Raw genomic sequence first — 18,059 nt, 5'->3', positions numbered from 1 at the left:
AGGAAAATTCCGCTTTAAGTCAAGTCTCTCGCGTAAAATCACGTCGATCGAACGACAAACTAAACTATTTTGTTTAAAACACACAAGAATGTCTCTTATTCATTGACTTTCGATTTTCGATACTGCACGCGTTAACGGAAGGATACTATTAGTAATTTAAATTAACTACAACGTCGCCGACCGCACTTGATATATATCTATACAATACCTTAGAATTAATTTTGCCCGACTCGAACCATCGTGCACTTTGCACTCGAACATAAATATTGTTTCGAGGGGTGGAAATAAGAGAATAATATTACTTTTCGACAACAGTCATTAAGCAGGAATTTTCAAACTTTACCAATTCTGTTTGCATGCAACGAATAGTGACTGACAACAGTAAAAAAGGAGAATTTGAACATTTTTTCGCGGATATTTTTTCGAGGAGTTGTTAAAAACACATTAAATGAAACATGATGTGACATTAGGAGTTTTTTTCAGTTCGAGAAGAGAAGAGAATTCCTACCTTCTTCGTTGATCGTTGGATCACATTGAAAATGAATATTAGCTGGTCTCGGCACGCCATGCTTGTTGTACTCGTCCAATTGGGCAGTTAAAAGGTCCATCTTGATACCCTTGGTGTTGGTGAAGAATCCGCTCCAGCGTTGCTTACTGGATTTGAGTCCCGCAGCCCCAGCGGAACTCCGACCAGAAGCGAGCGTCGTGCAGACACCACCAACCTCGGAATCGACGTTCGTATCTTCGGTGGAAACGCTGAAGAAACGACCACTTCGGCCTCGATAATTCTGTCGATAAAAAATTTCTAATTAGAGTCTATAAGTGAGAGACTTAATTTATAACGTCAGGAAAAAATAAAAATATATTTTCTCTCTAAATAATATTTTTATTTATTATTTCTTCATAGATAATAGAAATATATTTCTTCAACATTTTTGCGAATATTAATATTGCATTACTCGTAAAGAGAGGGAGAGAGCGCGAAACGTCTGGCGCAAAATGACTTTGATAAATTATTAACATCTTCAAACTCGTTCACTTGTCAAACGATTATGCCGTGGTCGTGCATCAAGTCGAAAGCTTCTTGAAATGAAGGCAACATTCTAGAAATTGCTCGTTCAGTTATCGCGCTCTGTAATCCGCTATCGAGTGTGCGATGTGTTGGTAACGCCATGAATAATGTATCGCGTCCAACGCGGGGCCAATCCGCGTTAAGGGAAACTTTCCCAGCATTTTATTAACGTTATCCTTTCGTCGTGCACCGCGTCACTCACCGCGACAAATCGTTCTCGTTACGCTTTCGTGCATTATATCGTGCGTTACCATATTTACGAAAACGCTTCCTCATACATATGCCAATACGATTATACATTCATCGATTTCACGCTTGACGCAATTTAATTCATTTTTTTTTCATTTTAAAACAGAATTATTTTTAACTGTAAAAAAGAGTCATTTTCAATTGTGAAAAAAAGAGTCGCATTTATTAATTATTTATTAATAAAATATTATTTCCCGGTCCAGAGATTAGAAATTTTCCTTTAATGCGAATAGAGTGCGGTATCTGATAGTTATTGCATGTTTTTTTTTTCGTTTTTGAATATTCGATGAATAATATAAATAATTTCAATTTTATTTCAAAGATATTTTGTATTCGTCTTAAAGATTAATTTAAAAAAAGCTGAATTTCTTGCTCGATTACATAAAATCGCAAAGTTTTATTAATTTTTACGAGAATTAAAATTCTCCTGTGACATTTCAAGGACGATGAAGACAAGCGAAATATTATAGTAAATTTATTGCATGGCGATAAAAGCCTTTCTCCCCGGTAAATGTGTTTCGATGTATATGCGTTAATGTAGCGTAATCAACGTTTTGCCTGCTCGTTTCACGTGACGTCGAACGCGAGCAGATTTCATCTATAAAGTGTACCGTAATAACAGCGATAGCGAATCTTTATTACAATCTATCGTGTCTTTAATGTCCTATCCGTCATGCCGAAAATCGTCGATCTGTAAAACGCACCCTTTGCGTGAATTTTCCGAGTAACAATCGATTACAGCAAAGAAATTTAAATAATTTTTTCGATGTAAAAAAAGAAATATTAAGTAAAGTTAATAATTAAGACATGTACGATGCCCTGAAATTAATGTTTCAATTCTTAACAAAATTATTAATATATAATAAATTTTTTATTAATATGTAATATATAATAAAATTAATTTAGTGATTAATTTCAATAATTATTCAATTTTAATTCTGATGAAACTGCAATTGCAACAATTATCAACTTGATCGCAAAATGGAAAACGAAAATGGAAAAATGGATTCTCGAAGGTGTGTCGGATCAAATATGCGCTTGTTTCACTGACGCCCGGAGTCGGCTTTGTCTTTGACACTTGTCAGGATTAAAACTTGTTGGTTTTATTTGCGTCTAGATTGAAGTACGCTGAATTGACGGAAACACGAGGGATTACATTGCTGACCAAGTGGATTCATCCGGTTGTATCCGGTACGGATGAGGCAGCTGCGTCGCGTGTTACGCGAATCGAGTTGGAATGCTGACGTAATTGTTGTTCCGACAATAGTGTAACGTACAGCACACATACAAAGATAATAATTACTAAGTCACTAGAATTCAGATGTAATTGTATAACGCTGGAATATACAGACAATATCATGTTGGAAAATTAATTCTCTTCAATTTATTATCGATTATAAAAATTTTTTATCATGAACAGGAAGAGCAAGAGTAAAGGCAAATTTTGATTGTATTTTTGCATTTTAATTAACTGAAAATATAACGGGGCGATAATACAAATGATGAAAATTTATTTAAAAAATTGCAGCTATTCGTATTAAATTCTTTCAAATTATATTTAATGAACAAAATTCTCGTGCGAATTTTTCAGTCATTTCTAGAAAATTTGCCGCGAGAAAATCTCGCTCCTGATATCGACAGTGTTAACCGATGATGTGCCGTCGCGTCTCATTCAACGCGGCTTTGTTCACACCCGACGAATCGCTTTGCGATTTGTCTTTGTCAGCCCGGCTGTATTGTTGTTCCCGTATCAGTGGGTCAAGGCTCGGAAAAGGGCTACAGCATTATTGTTCGCAGATGCTAAAGCGCTTCTTCATCTTCGTAGAGCGCGTCGCTAAAAGAAAATGTTTGCGAGACAAAGGTGTGTTCGCGTTTGACAAATGATGATGCGTCGATATACTTTCTGCAAACTATATCCCGAGATGTAGACTCTGTCTTTCGCGTTAATGTGATGTGATCGTATTATATGTGATGTGATCGTATTGTATGTGACGCGATCTTGAATAGAGTTATATATATATAAATTTCCCTTTGATCTTAAAGGGATTTCTTCGCGATAAAGATGAGTTAATTAAACTTTTATTTGTGAGAATAGGAAATTTATCACCTGTATGTGTTGTCGTGAAATTCAATTTAAAGTATTACTTTGATGGAAGTGAGCTACTTACTCCACTAGTTTTCCGCAACGGCACATTCTGGTTTCCCCTTTGACTCGACGTTCGAGAATTCAATCTTTCATCCTTAACTGAAATGAGAAAACGAGAGTTACTATATTACGTATATCTATATATCTGATATTTTTCAATCAATCAATTATTCTTCTTATAATTCCCGATCCAATAATTTCTATCTAATAATTTCTGTGTGTTGGGATTATAAATTGATATTAAAATTTATAAAACTATGCAAACCGTAATAAACTTTCTAATATATTAATAAGAGATTACGTATCTGTTTAAAAAACAATCTTTTCTATTTTACAAATTGGACATTCTGCGACACATTATGTAATCCGTTCGCAAAATATAAGATCCAATTAGTCGCAATATTTTTGCTTGATGTTGCAAACATCATTTTCAACATGTACGAAGCGAATTCGTTTTATATTTAAACGTTTATAAAGCATCATGGTTGAGGATCGTGAATCGAACTTTAACGACTTTGTTAGTAACGCATAATATCTCTGCGTGAGAAAATTGAGAGGCTCGTTTAAATTGTACGAATGCCTGGGGCATCCCAATTTCGAGAACTTTTCTATGGCCAACATGCCGATAGTACGCGACTCAACTTTATCGGACGCAAAAGGATCAAAGGATCAAATGCATTATAAGGGTCGCTGTTAGCATTAACTTTACCATTATCCAGGGATAACTGGATCACTTATGCTCTCATCTATTGACTCTATTAAAACTTCATGATCGCTTTGTGAAAATAAAAATGTACAAGAGATCATACTTATATCTTTTTTTTTATTTCAATATATAAGTTTTAGAGAATCTAGAAAGCGTTTTGAAAAGCAAAGTTCTAAATTTCGATTTATTTTTTATATATTTTTATATATTGTCTTTCTGTTTGTATTAAAACTCCTGTTTGATTATAAAATTTATTTACTAGTAATTAAAGCATTATATCTACTATATATACTACGGACGTGTATATATTTCGTTAGATTATATATATATATTTTTTTTAAATTTTATATATAATATTTTGAATTTTTTTAATATATGCAAGATATCCTGTATATTTATATTTGAAATTAATAATTATTATATGCAAAAAAATAAATAAACCTATACATATGTACTACACAAAATTTTACGAAGCTAGAAAGTTATTACAGAAATTTCTATTACAGAGGAATAAAATACTTTTAGAATATGTAATTATATAATTTAACTAAATTTAAATATACATACATGTTCGTAATGTAAGATAGATATGATGCTTTAATTACATACGTCGGTCTGTTACATACAACGTCGCAATCTCCTTGTTACGGATTTAGATAGTTTTGAATTTTAATCACTCGAAGTTGCATCGTGTCCCTATATTGGTTCCAGGTATGCTAGCTTGTATCGACATCTGGGTCCAGATAGTAACCAGTTATTCCTATCGCGGTTCCTTGAGCGTGCAAGGGTCCTGCAACTAGTTCCGGTTTAATTTCGTTGCGGTGTGGCAGCTTTTCCATCGGTCTCGACAAAGCGGGCGATCGAAAGAAAATCGTTACCCATTTGCCGTCAAAGACATGTACTGCATTTTCGTTTCCGTCCGCGCAAACGGAAGTCAGTTTTCTACGCTTCATTTTCTGATAAGCAACGTGACAAATTTTCGTATTACTAATCTACACGCGAGCGAGAATCGTCACGGTAACTTTTTCGAAAGTTAATGGATTTTCAAGATTGCCAGACGCACAAAGAGTATCAATATATTTTTTTATTTCTTGTTTTGTGATATTATTAATGTCTGATCTAATTATTTAATTTAAACACAGCATTATGCATCATCTTTTTGCTGCTATTCATCATAATAAGCAACAAGTGGTAATAATTATCAATGTCCGACTAATATCAGATATTACTACTGACAATGAGTATCACTGAGAAATTAATAAAAAATATGTGATTCCAATAAGATCCTTATTAAATGTATTATAAATATTAAAGAGAATCGTTATATAATATCGACAATTTATTGCGATTGGAATTTTTTAAAGCAATTGGAAAAAGAGGTTCAGAAAATAATATAATAGCGATTCGTCGCGTAATATCTGTCGAATTGATTTTGCGAAAAGACGAATTGCTGCTACAGTTTTGGACTTTCCTTTTCCGAGAAAATGTATGCTAATTTTTTATCAACTTATTAATGTTGCATCGTATGACGACACGTAGCTCTTTTCGTTGTTGAATAATATCGCGCGCCTTTTGCTTCTTCGTGTGGCGCACGATTACAAAAGAAACCCGGAGACTTTTAGCTCGACTCTCTCAAAGAATATTATTGGCGATCTGTCGATCATGGGTGAACGTATCCTGATTACATTTTGCTCGAGCCTGACGTTGAGGAAATTGAACATTTTTCCGACACGTTCGCTTCGTATCTAAAATTACGCTTCATCGTATTGCTCGCGCACGTATTTCGTAGGTCCGAGTTTATTTTTGTCACACGAACGTACTCAATGCGGAATCATGCTTTGCACGCGTTTATAAATAATTAGAATCAGCTTTACATAATAATTATTATATTTAAAACCTAATATCCTAATAGTATAAATTATATCTGCAGAATTCTTTACACATTAGCTTTTTTAAATTGCTTTTTAAAGATATAAACTTGCTTAATCCTCGAACAATCGTATAGCAAATCGGACGTTATTTCAGTACGAGTTGCATTGTACGCGTTATTCGTATATCCATTTCACGTTGAGACTTTCAGCGAGTTTTCGCTCGCTCGTTCGGAATCGCTCGAAATCTGCGACCTCTCTCAGCGGTGTACGTGCCTCTCAGAGTCAAATACACCAGGGAAATCACGATGGAAACGAAAGAGCGGCATTAAGTAACTGAGAAAATTTTCCGTGAGAGCGTCGAGTCGCGCGTTTAGCCCTTTTACTGCCTCCTTCCCTTTTTTTGTCTCGATAGAATTATGTAGACATGGCTGCGAGATTATTTCGTTACTCTTTTTCCCTCTCCTAAAAAATCCTGTCTCGCTCGAAAAAGTTGGATTTATCGTACTAATAAATTATCAAGATATGTTGTGTACAGGTATTTTCACTGTACACATGTTTCAAGCATCCTAGACGGATGAAGTCGTTGGCTCTGGAGATTCGCGGTTTATCCACACGTATGTTCAAACAGATATAAATGTAGTTAAACTTCTAGCGGAGTACGAGATTCTTTTTCTTTCTTCTTTTTCTGAGCAGTTTCATCTAACTCACAATGAGATTGCACGAAGGAGAAAAATAAATTAATGCGCTGCCACCAGATGCAATTAACAAAGATTGCAATAAAGATAGCTTGCAATTACTTGCGATAATGCGAAGTAAGGTCCTCGTATAATACATTAGAATTAATATATGATGTAATGTATTAATGATTAAAAATTTGTTCAAAATTTTATCGTAATTATTTACGGATTTTATATCTCAATTAAAAATTGCATCAAAATTAGAGTGTAAAATTATGCATTTTTTTAAATTCTTCTGTATAAGACATTTAAGAAAATACACGTATATGCATGAAAGAAGGAAATCTTCCTGGTAAATATCCTCCAGGCTTTCACTATCTATTTGACTAGACTGAAATGGAGCCCAGCTTAATTACTCGTTCGTTCTTCATTATCTATTAACGATTCTTTGAAGCCCCCTCGCCTGTCATCGCAAGATACCTTTGTTGTCTCAAGTCGCCGGAAGACAATTAAATTAATCGAGAGAAGCGAGAAAATGGTCTGTGCGTGATCTGTGATCATTTAACAAATTTAAAGGTGGCTAAATTATTCAGAGAGTTTAATCGATTAACTTTACTGCTTAAACCGTCTTGTAGCTTCTAGTTGTAATTGAACCAAATGTGCAATATATTTTGCGCTTTAAATATGCACTTATATTTTCCAGCATTTAAATATTTACAACGAGACTTATAAAAGTATTTTAATATTTCGCAAAGGTTTTCTATAAAATGTTCTATTTCTGAAAAGTCTCTAAAAAGATTTATATAAATTTAAATTAAAAGATTTATATAAATATAAATTTAAAACTTAAAAGAATTGTAAATAATAAAAAAGAAAACTCTCTTTAGTATATGAGAAAGAGAGAAAGAGAGAGAAAAAAACTGAGTATTTGCTAAGATATTATCAGCGAAAAGAAAATCTTTGAAAAAGTTAAACTCAATATTTGCTTTGAAATATAAATATTGTAAATTCTATTATACGACACAAGCTTGGATGATTTATGACAGTTATATATTTCTGAAAAACAAGGATTATCGTCAATTCGGAAGTGATCCCTTCACGATTTATGTCACTCAACTTTGAACTGTGTTTGTGCGGTTAAATTAATCAGCTTTGGGAATTAACCAGTCCATCTCATTGCACGTAGAATAATTAATTATGTTCGATGTGTCAGCCACAAAGTCGGGGCATTTCGATGCATCATTAATAATTAATTGATGGTAATAACTAAGGCTATAGATAAAGCCGAGTCTTCACTGCGAACGATATCTTAAATAAAAAGTATGCAAATTAATGATAAACAGTTTCTGACGCGCAATCATTATTTACATTTATATTTTTAACATCGCTTTTCATTGAATATTTTCTATTGATTACTTCTGTAAAATCGGTCATCGGGTCATTGTTCTCTGTACGTACGTCTATCATGACGTCTATTGCGAAGCCTTATATTAACGCTTGATAATTAAATGTGCAAATTGCATCTATCACGAAGGTGCCTATTGAATTTTTCGTTCTTCTCCAATGTTTGATATTCATTATCACATACAGTTAATAACAGAATAAAAAAAAATAAAAACGAGATCAAAGGATATATTCATCTGCATACACACATACACATACATACAATCTAATATATATCTAAGTTTGTTAGTAAATCTTATTTAAATTTAAATGAATATATATATATATATATATATATATATTCATTGTATATATATATATATATATATATATATATATATATATACAATACAAACTTACAAGTAACTCGTAGATGCTTTCCACCAAGGGTAGAAGCATCTGTTGTCAGCAGAGATAACGGCGTCGATGAGCTGTCCAGAACTTCGACGCGCGATAAATCGACACCCCGACGTTCGCAAGCCGGGCTCAGTACATCCCTGTAACATGTAAATAATATAGTGAGATAAACTATTAACGTTTGAAGGTTGAAAGTTGAAAGTTATTTTTCAAAAAATTTCGAGAATTACAACGATCATGAGATAATTTATACATGTATAAAATAAATTTAATTTTAATTTTTGTTGCAAATCAACTAAAAATTTTTAGTTTTGCGATATAGTTAAATTGAGATTTACATATTCATATTTTTTAATGGACTCCAATATAATATTTTTGTATTCCAAAATTATAATTTCATGATACAATTACTTTTTCCATTATGAAAAGCTGTCAAACAAAACATGTTTGCTATATTTATACAAAATATTGAACTAAAACAAATTAAAGTAGAAATATCGAAGGTTTGGAATAACAAATCATATGAAAACAAATCTTGCGTAAACACAATATATCGTATCATACATTCATTCTAATACTTTTCGCACAAATTTAGGAAATGATCATAGGAAATAACAAACCAAGTAGATGTTGTTGCTCAATCGAGGGAAAATTACTACGCGCATCTTCATCCTAAGAGATAAAATTTGATATTCTTCTTTCTTTCTGTTCCCTCTAATGACATAACATTACCAAATTATGCGGAATTACTACCACGTATCCTTCATAATGATGTAAATTGCCGAAATCTTTTTATTTCGTTGAAATCTTTTTATTTCGACTATTTTTATTTCGTTGAAATCTTAACTAATTGTATATAATCACTAAGTTGATTTTCATGAATAGATAATTGTAACGAATAGATAAATGTAAGAGATGATTTAATTTGGATTGATTGAATTTGATAAACCATTTATATGTGTAATTTAATCTATGTTTATAATTGTTAATTATTTCCATCGACAATTTAATTTGCAGACCGATTATAAATTAAAAATTACAAATTCAATTGTGTGTATATGTGCAGAAATTGTATATGTATATACTTAAATTTGTTTATTATATACTTATATTTATATAAATTATTTTTACTATTAATTACTATTAAATTATAATACTAATATATATGATATTAATGATATAAATTAAAATACTGAATTATAAGTACTTTACATCTATTAATTTATCAAAAAATAAACTTGTTCTCTCTTTTATATTGATAAAATAATTTGAAAGGAAAATGCAACATGATGTAATTTTATAATATCGTAGTACAAAATTTAGTTTCCTTTCTAATTTCCCGAATATTATGCAAATTTTTCCAATAGTCTATTTTCAAAAACAGAAAAAGCAGTGTCTAATAAAATAAAAACGCAAAATTGAAAGATCAGGTTTTCTCTTCTAATTTTCCGAATATTATGCAAATTTTTCCAGTAGTCTATTTCGAAAACAGGAAGAGGAGTGTCTAGCGAAATAAGGGCGTAAGGTTGAGAGACAAGGTATTTTTCCCTCGAAGAGTAACATTACAAACCGTGACGAAGCAGAAATTCCATCAACAGAATTCGAAGGAGAAGTAAATTAATTACTCATTCACGCGCGCTTTTTATTCTTTCAATTATTCATTCTTTCTTATTGCATTTTATACCTTCCCCATTATTGTTTAACATAAATTATAATTAGAACAAAAATATCCGAACAATCTCGTCTTACAAAGTGCATCTAGATTGACATTTTTTTTCTCATCAAAATAATATTTAGGAGATTTTCTTAAATAAATTTTTCAGAAATTTTTTCTTAAGTAAATTTTATAATATGCTTATTTATTTGTCAAGCATAAAATTTCAATATTTATTCGTTGGAGGTTGCTTTCAAGTTATAAATTTCACTGATATAGCAAGATATTAGATATAAAAAGGCTATATCATCCATACGCCTATTGATTCAGAATTAAATAAAATAAATTTGTGTTATAATTAAAAACGTGTCACGATCCGAGTGGAGGATAGAGTAAATCGAGTCTCCCTCCAAACGCAACATCACGAAATCAAAAATTGGCGCGCACGTGGCTTGTTCCAAGTATTTAAAAATCGAATTGTTGTTTAAGAGTCCAATTCCATCCAGCATAATTTTTTTTAATTTCACGTTGTAGGTTTCGCAGCTTTCGTTACAATCGAATAGAATGGCACTTGTGTATATCCATGTGTGTCGTTTTTTTTTAACTTTAAAACATGACATTTGATCATTTTTTTCGAAACGAATAAAATGTAATATGAACTTGACGTAAAATCTTGACATCAAAACATCGATATTACGAATAAGTAAAACTTGCGAATACTTTCTTTCTCAAGTAATCATTAGAATAATAAATCATAGATTTATTATATTGTACGAATTGTTTCGATGTATTAATTCTTTTATTGGAAAACAAATAATGAAGATAATTAAAGTATGTATAAAAAGCAATCGTTATTGAAAATAATTTCCAATGGACATACTTGTTCGTACTCTATTATATAATATTTTCTATGCTTTTACTAGATTTTTTATGCTTTTACAGTGAATGCATTTTCGTAATGCTAGAGAATCATTCGATTTTTTTCCTTATCAGCTGATATTTTCTCCTTTTGCTGTTGCGATATACATTGCTCGAACAGAACTGTGTCCTCTCTTTGCGTTCATTCATGTTTATTGAACATATCTAGCCGCATTAAATCGCTATAAATCACTGACTAATGCGACAGCTTCCCAGATGGGTATTGGTACACTCATGTGTGTGTATGTGTGTGTGTATATGCGCACGTTCTAAATTGCGGTGTGCCATTTCAAAGAGAATGACGCAGCGATATTCGTCGTTATTATACATTGTTTGAAATTTGACTGTCAGAGATACTATGAAAACGAAAGAGATAAAATTTTCACACGAATTCACACAAATGTACTCTATAGATTATTTTTTATTTCAAATAAATAACTATTTATGTATATTTAATATACTTAAATAATCCGTTTTTAATTGAATTATTATATTGAATTATTTAATTGAATTAGTAATATCTAAATTTATTTAATTGAATTAGTAGTATCTAAATTATAGCAATGAAAATTTGAATAGAATGAAGCATAAAACATCTGTGAGAATATTTCACGATTCTCAAACATTGTATATGAAAGCAAAATTAAGTCTTTTGAAACTACATAAGTTAATTTTTTTTCAACAACTTAGTCATGCAATTATTATGCAGTAATGCAGTTATACGTCTTAATTCTAATGCAAGATGTAGCTTTGAGATAATCATAAGTGGTAAAAACGATCTGAGTAATTCGAAACAAGATAAATCTCGCGTTGAAAGCTAAAGAACGGCATTTTTCATACAAATTGCATATCTTGTGATTGCGATTCCAGGATTCGTAAAATGGAAATTTTTTGTCAGAAAACTGATGCGACAAAAGCAAAGTACGCTTTGTTCAATTCTCGTTTCGCCGCATAATAAAGCTTGGCCATTAAGAGTAATCTCGTTGAATCTAAAGCGTTTTCGCGGCTACTATACAACAAAATTATAATAGTATTGTCTCTTATAATATTTCTTGTTGATTTTTTAAATCGTTGTCACGTTGAATAAGTACAAATTAATTGAAGACGGCAATCGTGAGCGAGGCTGTTGGAGATAAAAATAATAATACAGAACTATTACAAATGTAGTATTGTGTGAAAATCAAGAAAACAAAAAGAAAAAGAAGGATAAAATTGTGATAAAAAAGAAGATCTTTATAAATTTATCTCTTGCATGGAAATGAGATAGTTAAAAAAAATTATGTATGATAATTAGAAAGCATGACATTTTTCATATTTCATATAATTATTCGTTCATTTACAATATTTATACGTTCAAAATGTTTATTATTAAAAAAGTTGCTCTCCAATTATTATACATAATTTTTTTTATCTCGTTTCCATGTAAAAAAGAAATTTTTAACAATTTTTTTATACCTATGCACTACTATTTTTTGTAAATTTGTATATTTATAATTATTTTTTATGTTTAAATTTTATTAAATAACTCTATAAAGAAAAAACTGCGCTTTTTGCGCATTTTAATATTCTCTCAAGTTTTTTTAATAAATATTCGATTCTCCTAATAATTCGAATAAAGTCCTAGTTTGATTAGTGAAAAATTATGCTAAATGGCTGTTTAAATGAGCACAGTTTTCTATGATGGAGTCTTTTCTGTCGGAAAATTTTACTCGCTAATTCATTACTTACGCTCAAAAAAATCGCGAAAAAGTTCGAAGTGCTTGTGAAACGTTAACTATGGATAGCTCTACTATATTATCGCGATATGCACATACTATCAAAAATAGCACTCTTTCCTTATTAAAAATTTTCTTTTAGCGAATAGATTAGTAGTTCTCAATAAAATCGAGTTCGTAATAATTGTTCTCTTTTTTCTTTGAAACAACTTACTTCGTAAAAAAAACTCGCGGCTCAACGTATCGTATTTAACGATGACGAATATTCACGATGATTAAAACAAATGCGACAAAGATTTTTCAATTAGACGCATCAAGATAAATTAAATTCGTGCTTGATTATGAGATAAGAATTTTCCGGGACGCAGCGCGCAATTTATTTCCTTTCTGCGGTAATACGGGTCCATTTATGTTATGACAAACGTGGCGACAGCCTTTGTCTATTTATTCCCGACCTCGCAAATCCTGCATCGAAGCTGTCGCGATATATCAGTACACCCTGTAGAGCGCGGACAACCACATCGTAGAAAAGAGCTGACCTCCTAGCGATCTCAAAAATAGAAGTGCTGCTTCCGTCTTTCCCCCTACTTCTTTCTCTAACCGTTTATTGAATGGATTGCCGGATCATTTTGAAGATTGATGAAGGAGGAAAAAAGGTTATCCTCTTTCTCACGAGTGAATTTAAAGGAGATTAAATGTAACGCGCTATGTCGGCATATTACTTGCTTTAATAGAATATTGCCTAAAAATGTAATGCTAAGTATTACATTTTTTATTTTAAACTAATTTTTTATATTTGAAAATATTTGATGGTTAAAAATATTCTTTTAAGAAAAAATATATTTAAAAAATTATATAAATGTGTGTGTGTAATGAAAGTCAATTTTGAATTCACCATGTAATTAACGAATAACGCAATCAGTCCCGTATTTTTCGACACAAATATAACAAAGTTAAAATTACATATTTAATTGAAACAGAATGAAGAAATAAAATATAATTTTAATAATAATTGTGAATTATCAACAGTAATTATAATTATGCACATTAAAGAAAATTTCAATTTTGCGACGACACACATATATGTGCATCGATATGAAAATATCGATATCGGAGCAAATATTCTAAAATCAATCGCATCCGTTTAAAAATCGATTATTGAATGTATTGTAGAATAACAAATGTTGGATAAGAAAATAACAATATTATAAACAAGGATAGTATCGATTTTTCATCTTATTATAATAGAAGTTTTCATAAATCATATATAATGTAATGTAGAAGTCATACGTGTCGAGAATCAGTCTATAAACGCAATATTGTTTAGATGCGTACATCTATAAATAATGCATGTCATATTTTATTTTTACTTGACATAAAACGAGAAATTTATTGACGGCACAGACCGGCTAAATATTAAATATATTGTATGATAATGCTTCACTCACACCAGGTAAGTTCCCCTCGTAGCTGGCAGAAACTCCTCGCGTTCAAAGGAAGCTGCGGCGGTGTCCTCGCCCACTTCGAAACTGACACTAAAGTATTCGTTACTAGACACCTGTAACCAAAATAAAAATATCCTTAGTTTTATTTCTTTACGTAAACAAGATTTGAGATATTAATTCGGTGTCGAAATTTTATTCATCATTAATTTAATGATTAATTTATTATCAATAATGATTATTTTATTCATCATTAATTTAATTTGACTATTCTTTATATTTTGCTTGTGATCTTTAGTATGTTTTAACTTATGAAGAAGAGTTTAGAGAATTGGCCAGCGTTTTCTTCAAGAGAAAAAAAATCATGATTACTTCGTAGTTCTCGTACCCAAATTCAATATTACTGCCACGTTCGCCCATTCGACTCGATTTTTTTCTCCTCATAAATAATGCAGGAGCGGCGTTCTCATAAATTCGAGTCACCTGGTAGGCTGGTGAATCGGTCCGCGGAATTAAATATTAAAGCACGGCATGTGGAAGCAATCGCTCTGTTGTGCCTCTAGAGCTACCCGCAAGTAGCAAAAAGATTTTTGCCCGTCATCATTACAAATTAATTCACTTTGCTGCTTAAACAAAATAAGTCAGAAGAAACAAAAAGAAATTTAATCGAGGGAAATTAACATATCAGGATATTATTAAGCAAAATCTGCAAAGATTATGTTAAATCTAGTGTATGTTGTATGTATTTGTAACTTTTTAATAATTTTCAAATCTGAAACGATAACTGTTTTTATCTTGCAATAGAATCTCTGAGAGAATCGTAGTTATCGATGTAACTGCAACTGTCCCAAACGCGAACTTTACAATATGAGATACATAACGAGACTTATTAAATACTTCTCTAGCTATGTAATTTTGAGTATATAATCGTGTAAGCAACTGTACATATCACATTCAAGAGTTTATAACGGATATGTTCCTTGATACACACTCTTTGTTCATATTACTAAAACTTTCCTTTTATCCTTTACAAAGGCTTAGAAAATATACGCAACGTACGCAAGTATATAGTTCACGCAATGTATTATAATACCCACGCATTGAAGTAAATCAAGATTGTTTAATCTGGTTATTATGTCGACGCTTTGCAATAGAGAGAGAGAGACGGAGAGAAAGTTTAATATGTAGATTTAAATAAATATTATAATAATTATTATGATAATTTTTCGGTACTATTAAATGTAATAATCGAGACGGTTTATACTTCAGCATACAATTGAGACTGTTAGATAAAGATTTAAAATTGTTGTATTATTTTCTTATAGTATTATTAAAAGATATATTTTAATATATTACTTTACATGCTATTTTTATTTATAAATGTTTCACAAATTTTATTTCCATCCATACTTTAGGAATATATATATTTTGTATATATCATTTTAAATAAAAAAATTTCATTAAAATTTGTTTGTCAAAATAAAGATTGAGAATAATTTTGAACACATAAAATCATAAATAAATATTTGTGTCAAATTTTATCGCAAATTATAGATTCTATTTAAATTGTTTGGGTAACAATCAACGAATCACTTCAACATAGAATATTTTAACATAGATACAAAAAATTAGAAAAAAAAATAACATCTCGCTTGTTAAGCTCCCATCGAAATAATTCATACAGATTGAAAACATATTATCATACCATTAGAATTTAATATTTTTAGATACGATCTGTAGAGAAGACAGTAATAATATTCCACGTTTGTGTAATATCAATTTGAATAACCGATGGTAACAGTCGTCGGAGATATGTAACTTACCAAGTTTCCTAAAGTAAGGATAAATACTTGAGTAGTTCGTGACAATGATACTAACCTGCGTGTGGGCGCTTAATGAAAATTCCTCCGCCACTTCCCATAAGAGGCAAGACTGTAATATTATCGTTTATCATTCCTTGTAACGATTTACCTCGTAGCGATTTTTTACCGCTGCCGACGCTCTAAATTTCCGACTTAATTCGTAGAATTTTATTCTTGCATTATCCTATTATACTCCAGAAATTATAAATAGAATAAAATCTGACACTTATAATTAAGTCAAAAAGTAATTTTCCTCTTTCTCTATAAATTAATTAAATATTTATTGTTATTTACTTTTTTTCTATAATATAATTATATAGTTTAAATATATATTATATAAACTAATATTTAAATATATTATATAAAGTAATTAAAAAAGTAGTTTGAGAGCAATCCTACCATTTATTTTAGAGAATTTGTTTCCGACAAACTTTTTATCTAATAATCTACATACGAGAAAATCATTAATCTATTTTTGCCAAGAATAAAACGTTAAAAAAGAAAAAAGTTACACTATACGAAAAGGGCACAATTTGATAAACTTAATTTTCGTCATATATTATTACGCGACTTGAATAGAATTAGCAGTATATGTGATGACTTGACTTTGGCTAAAAGTATGCAAATGTTTTTAAACGAACGAAATATTTAAATTGATTTATATGGATTTTTCTCTTTTCCAAAAGAAATGTGTTTTATTTTAAGAGCAGAAATATAAATGTTTCGGCCATTTAAAAAAAAAGAAAGAATATATTATATTTTACAATAATAACAGTTATTTATTTGTTTGTTCAAACGAAATATATGCATAATTTAAAAAATTAATAGATTTTTTTCTTAACAAAATATGTATATATGATAATATATATATATATATATATATATATATATATATATATATATATGATCAAATTTCTAATCACAAGTGTGTTATATTTTTTACATGTATTTTCATAATTTTTAATATTACTTTTTCGCAAATTTTTATTAATTTATCTAATTTGTCATAAGCTCAGCTTTGTAAAACAATTATTTGTAGAAATGACATGGAAATCATTTGACATGCGTTTATTACCACTCAATGTAATTACATATGTATATGTTTTTTGAATTAATTTAGAATATTGAAAATTAAAATAGTAAAATTTTTAGCTTGCAATTTCATATCTAATAATGACTGAAGAGATGCTCTCATTTTATCGTTACAATCGCCATTTGCGTTTTTACGTCACAGATGGTGTGCGTAGGCGTTTCTGCAAGTAGTCCAAATCAACGCCTACGCGGCCACTTACATTTCAAAAGAGTACATATAGATATAAGTCTCTTATTCGTATAACATTTATCTTTTCGTTCCTATTTGCATATGTATTTACGTAACGATTTGCAATTTAAAATTCTTTTTTAAATAAATAATGGATTTTTTGTTTACATCATAAACAAAATAATATATAATAAATATTTACTATAAATATTTATTTAAACAAAATTAAACGCGAGGTTAAATCTAAAGAATAGATTTTTAAAATTTTTTATAACAAAAAGAGAAATATATGATATTATTTGCGTAAAAAAATAAATTTCTTAAAAGGAAAAGACTTGAGAATATAAGCCTTAATAATCTGTTTGATGCAAACTCTGACAATTTATCGATTTATAAAAATATGTCTCTGTACAAAAATTTTAATTTTTCCTTAATAAAAATTTTCTAATTTAATTGATATTTACTATTAAAAATATAGAATCGTAAAAGTGATATAAATAAATGATTTTTATGCGGATGCCTTTCAATTCTTCCGAAAGCTTTATGAGAATGTTGAAACCACCTGGGGGATACCGATAAAATTCGAAGTGTACTTTGCAAATTACCACTCGTTCGTGTCGTTAAAAGCTCTCGCTCGGTCGTTGCCACAATCTAATCTATTAACTAAATCTTATTTTGCGCGCGTT

At 30.3% G+C, this 18,059-nt stretch overlaps 1 protein-coding gene across 11 annotated transcripts in view; it reads right to left on the bottom strand.

Annotated features, from left to right (window-relative positions):
• The window catches only part of LOC105251703 (pleckstrin homology domain-containing family G member 5), a 116,182-nt gene that overhangs the window by 5,283 nt on the left and 92,840 nt on the right, over positions 1-18,059 (bottom strand). For all 11 annotated transcript variants that reach the window (XM_025413630.1, XM_025413627.1, XM_025413626.1 and 8 more), the window contains 4 exons: positions 14,257-14,366; positions 8,525-8,661; positions 3,490-3,566; positions 509-788 (listed from right to left, as the gene is read on the bottom strand). In XM_025413630.1, the coding sequence (XP_025269415.1) occupies positions 509-788; positions 3,490-3,566; positions 8,525-8,661; positions 14,257-14,366 (604 nt within the window). The remainder of the gene's footprint in view (positions 1-508; positions 789-3,489; positions 3,567-8,524; positions 8,662-14,256; positions 14,367-18,059) is intronic.

The sequence above is a fragment of the Camponotus floridanus genome, unplaced genomic scaffold (assembly GCF_003227725.1).
Source record: "Camponotus floridanus strain SB8 unplaced genomic scaffold, Cflo_v7.5 scaffold7, whole genome shotgun sequence".
NCBI classification, from domain to species: domain Eukaryota; kingdom Metazoa; phylum Arthropoda; class Insecta; order Hymenoptera; family Formicidae; genus Camponotus; species Camponotus floridanus.
The sequence above is the reverse complement of the archived record's forward strand: the minus strand, read 5'-3'. Positions and strand labels throughout refer to the sequence as shown.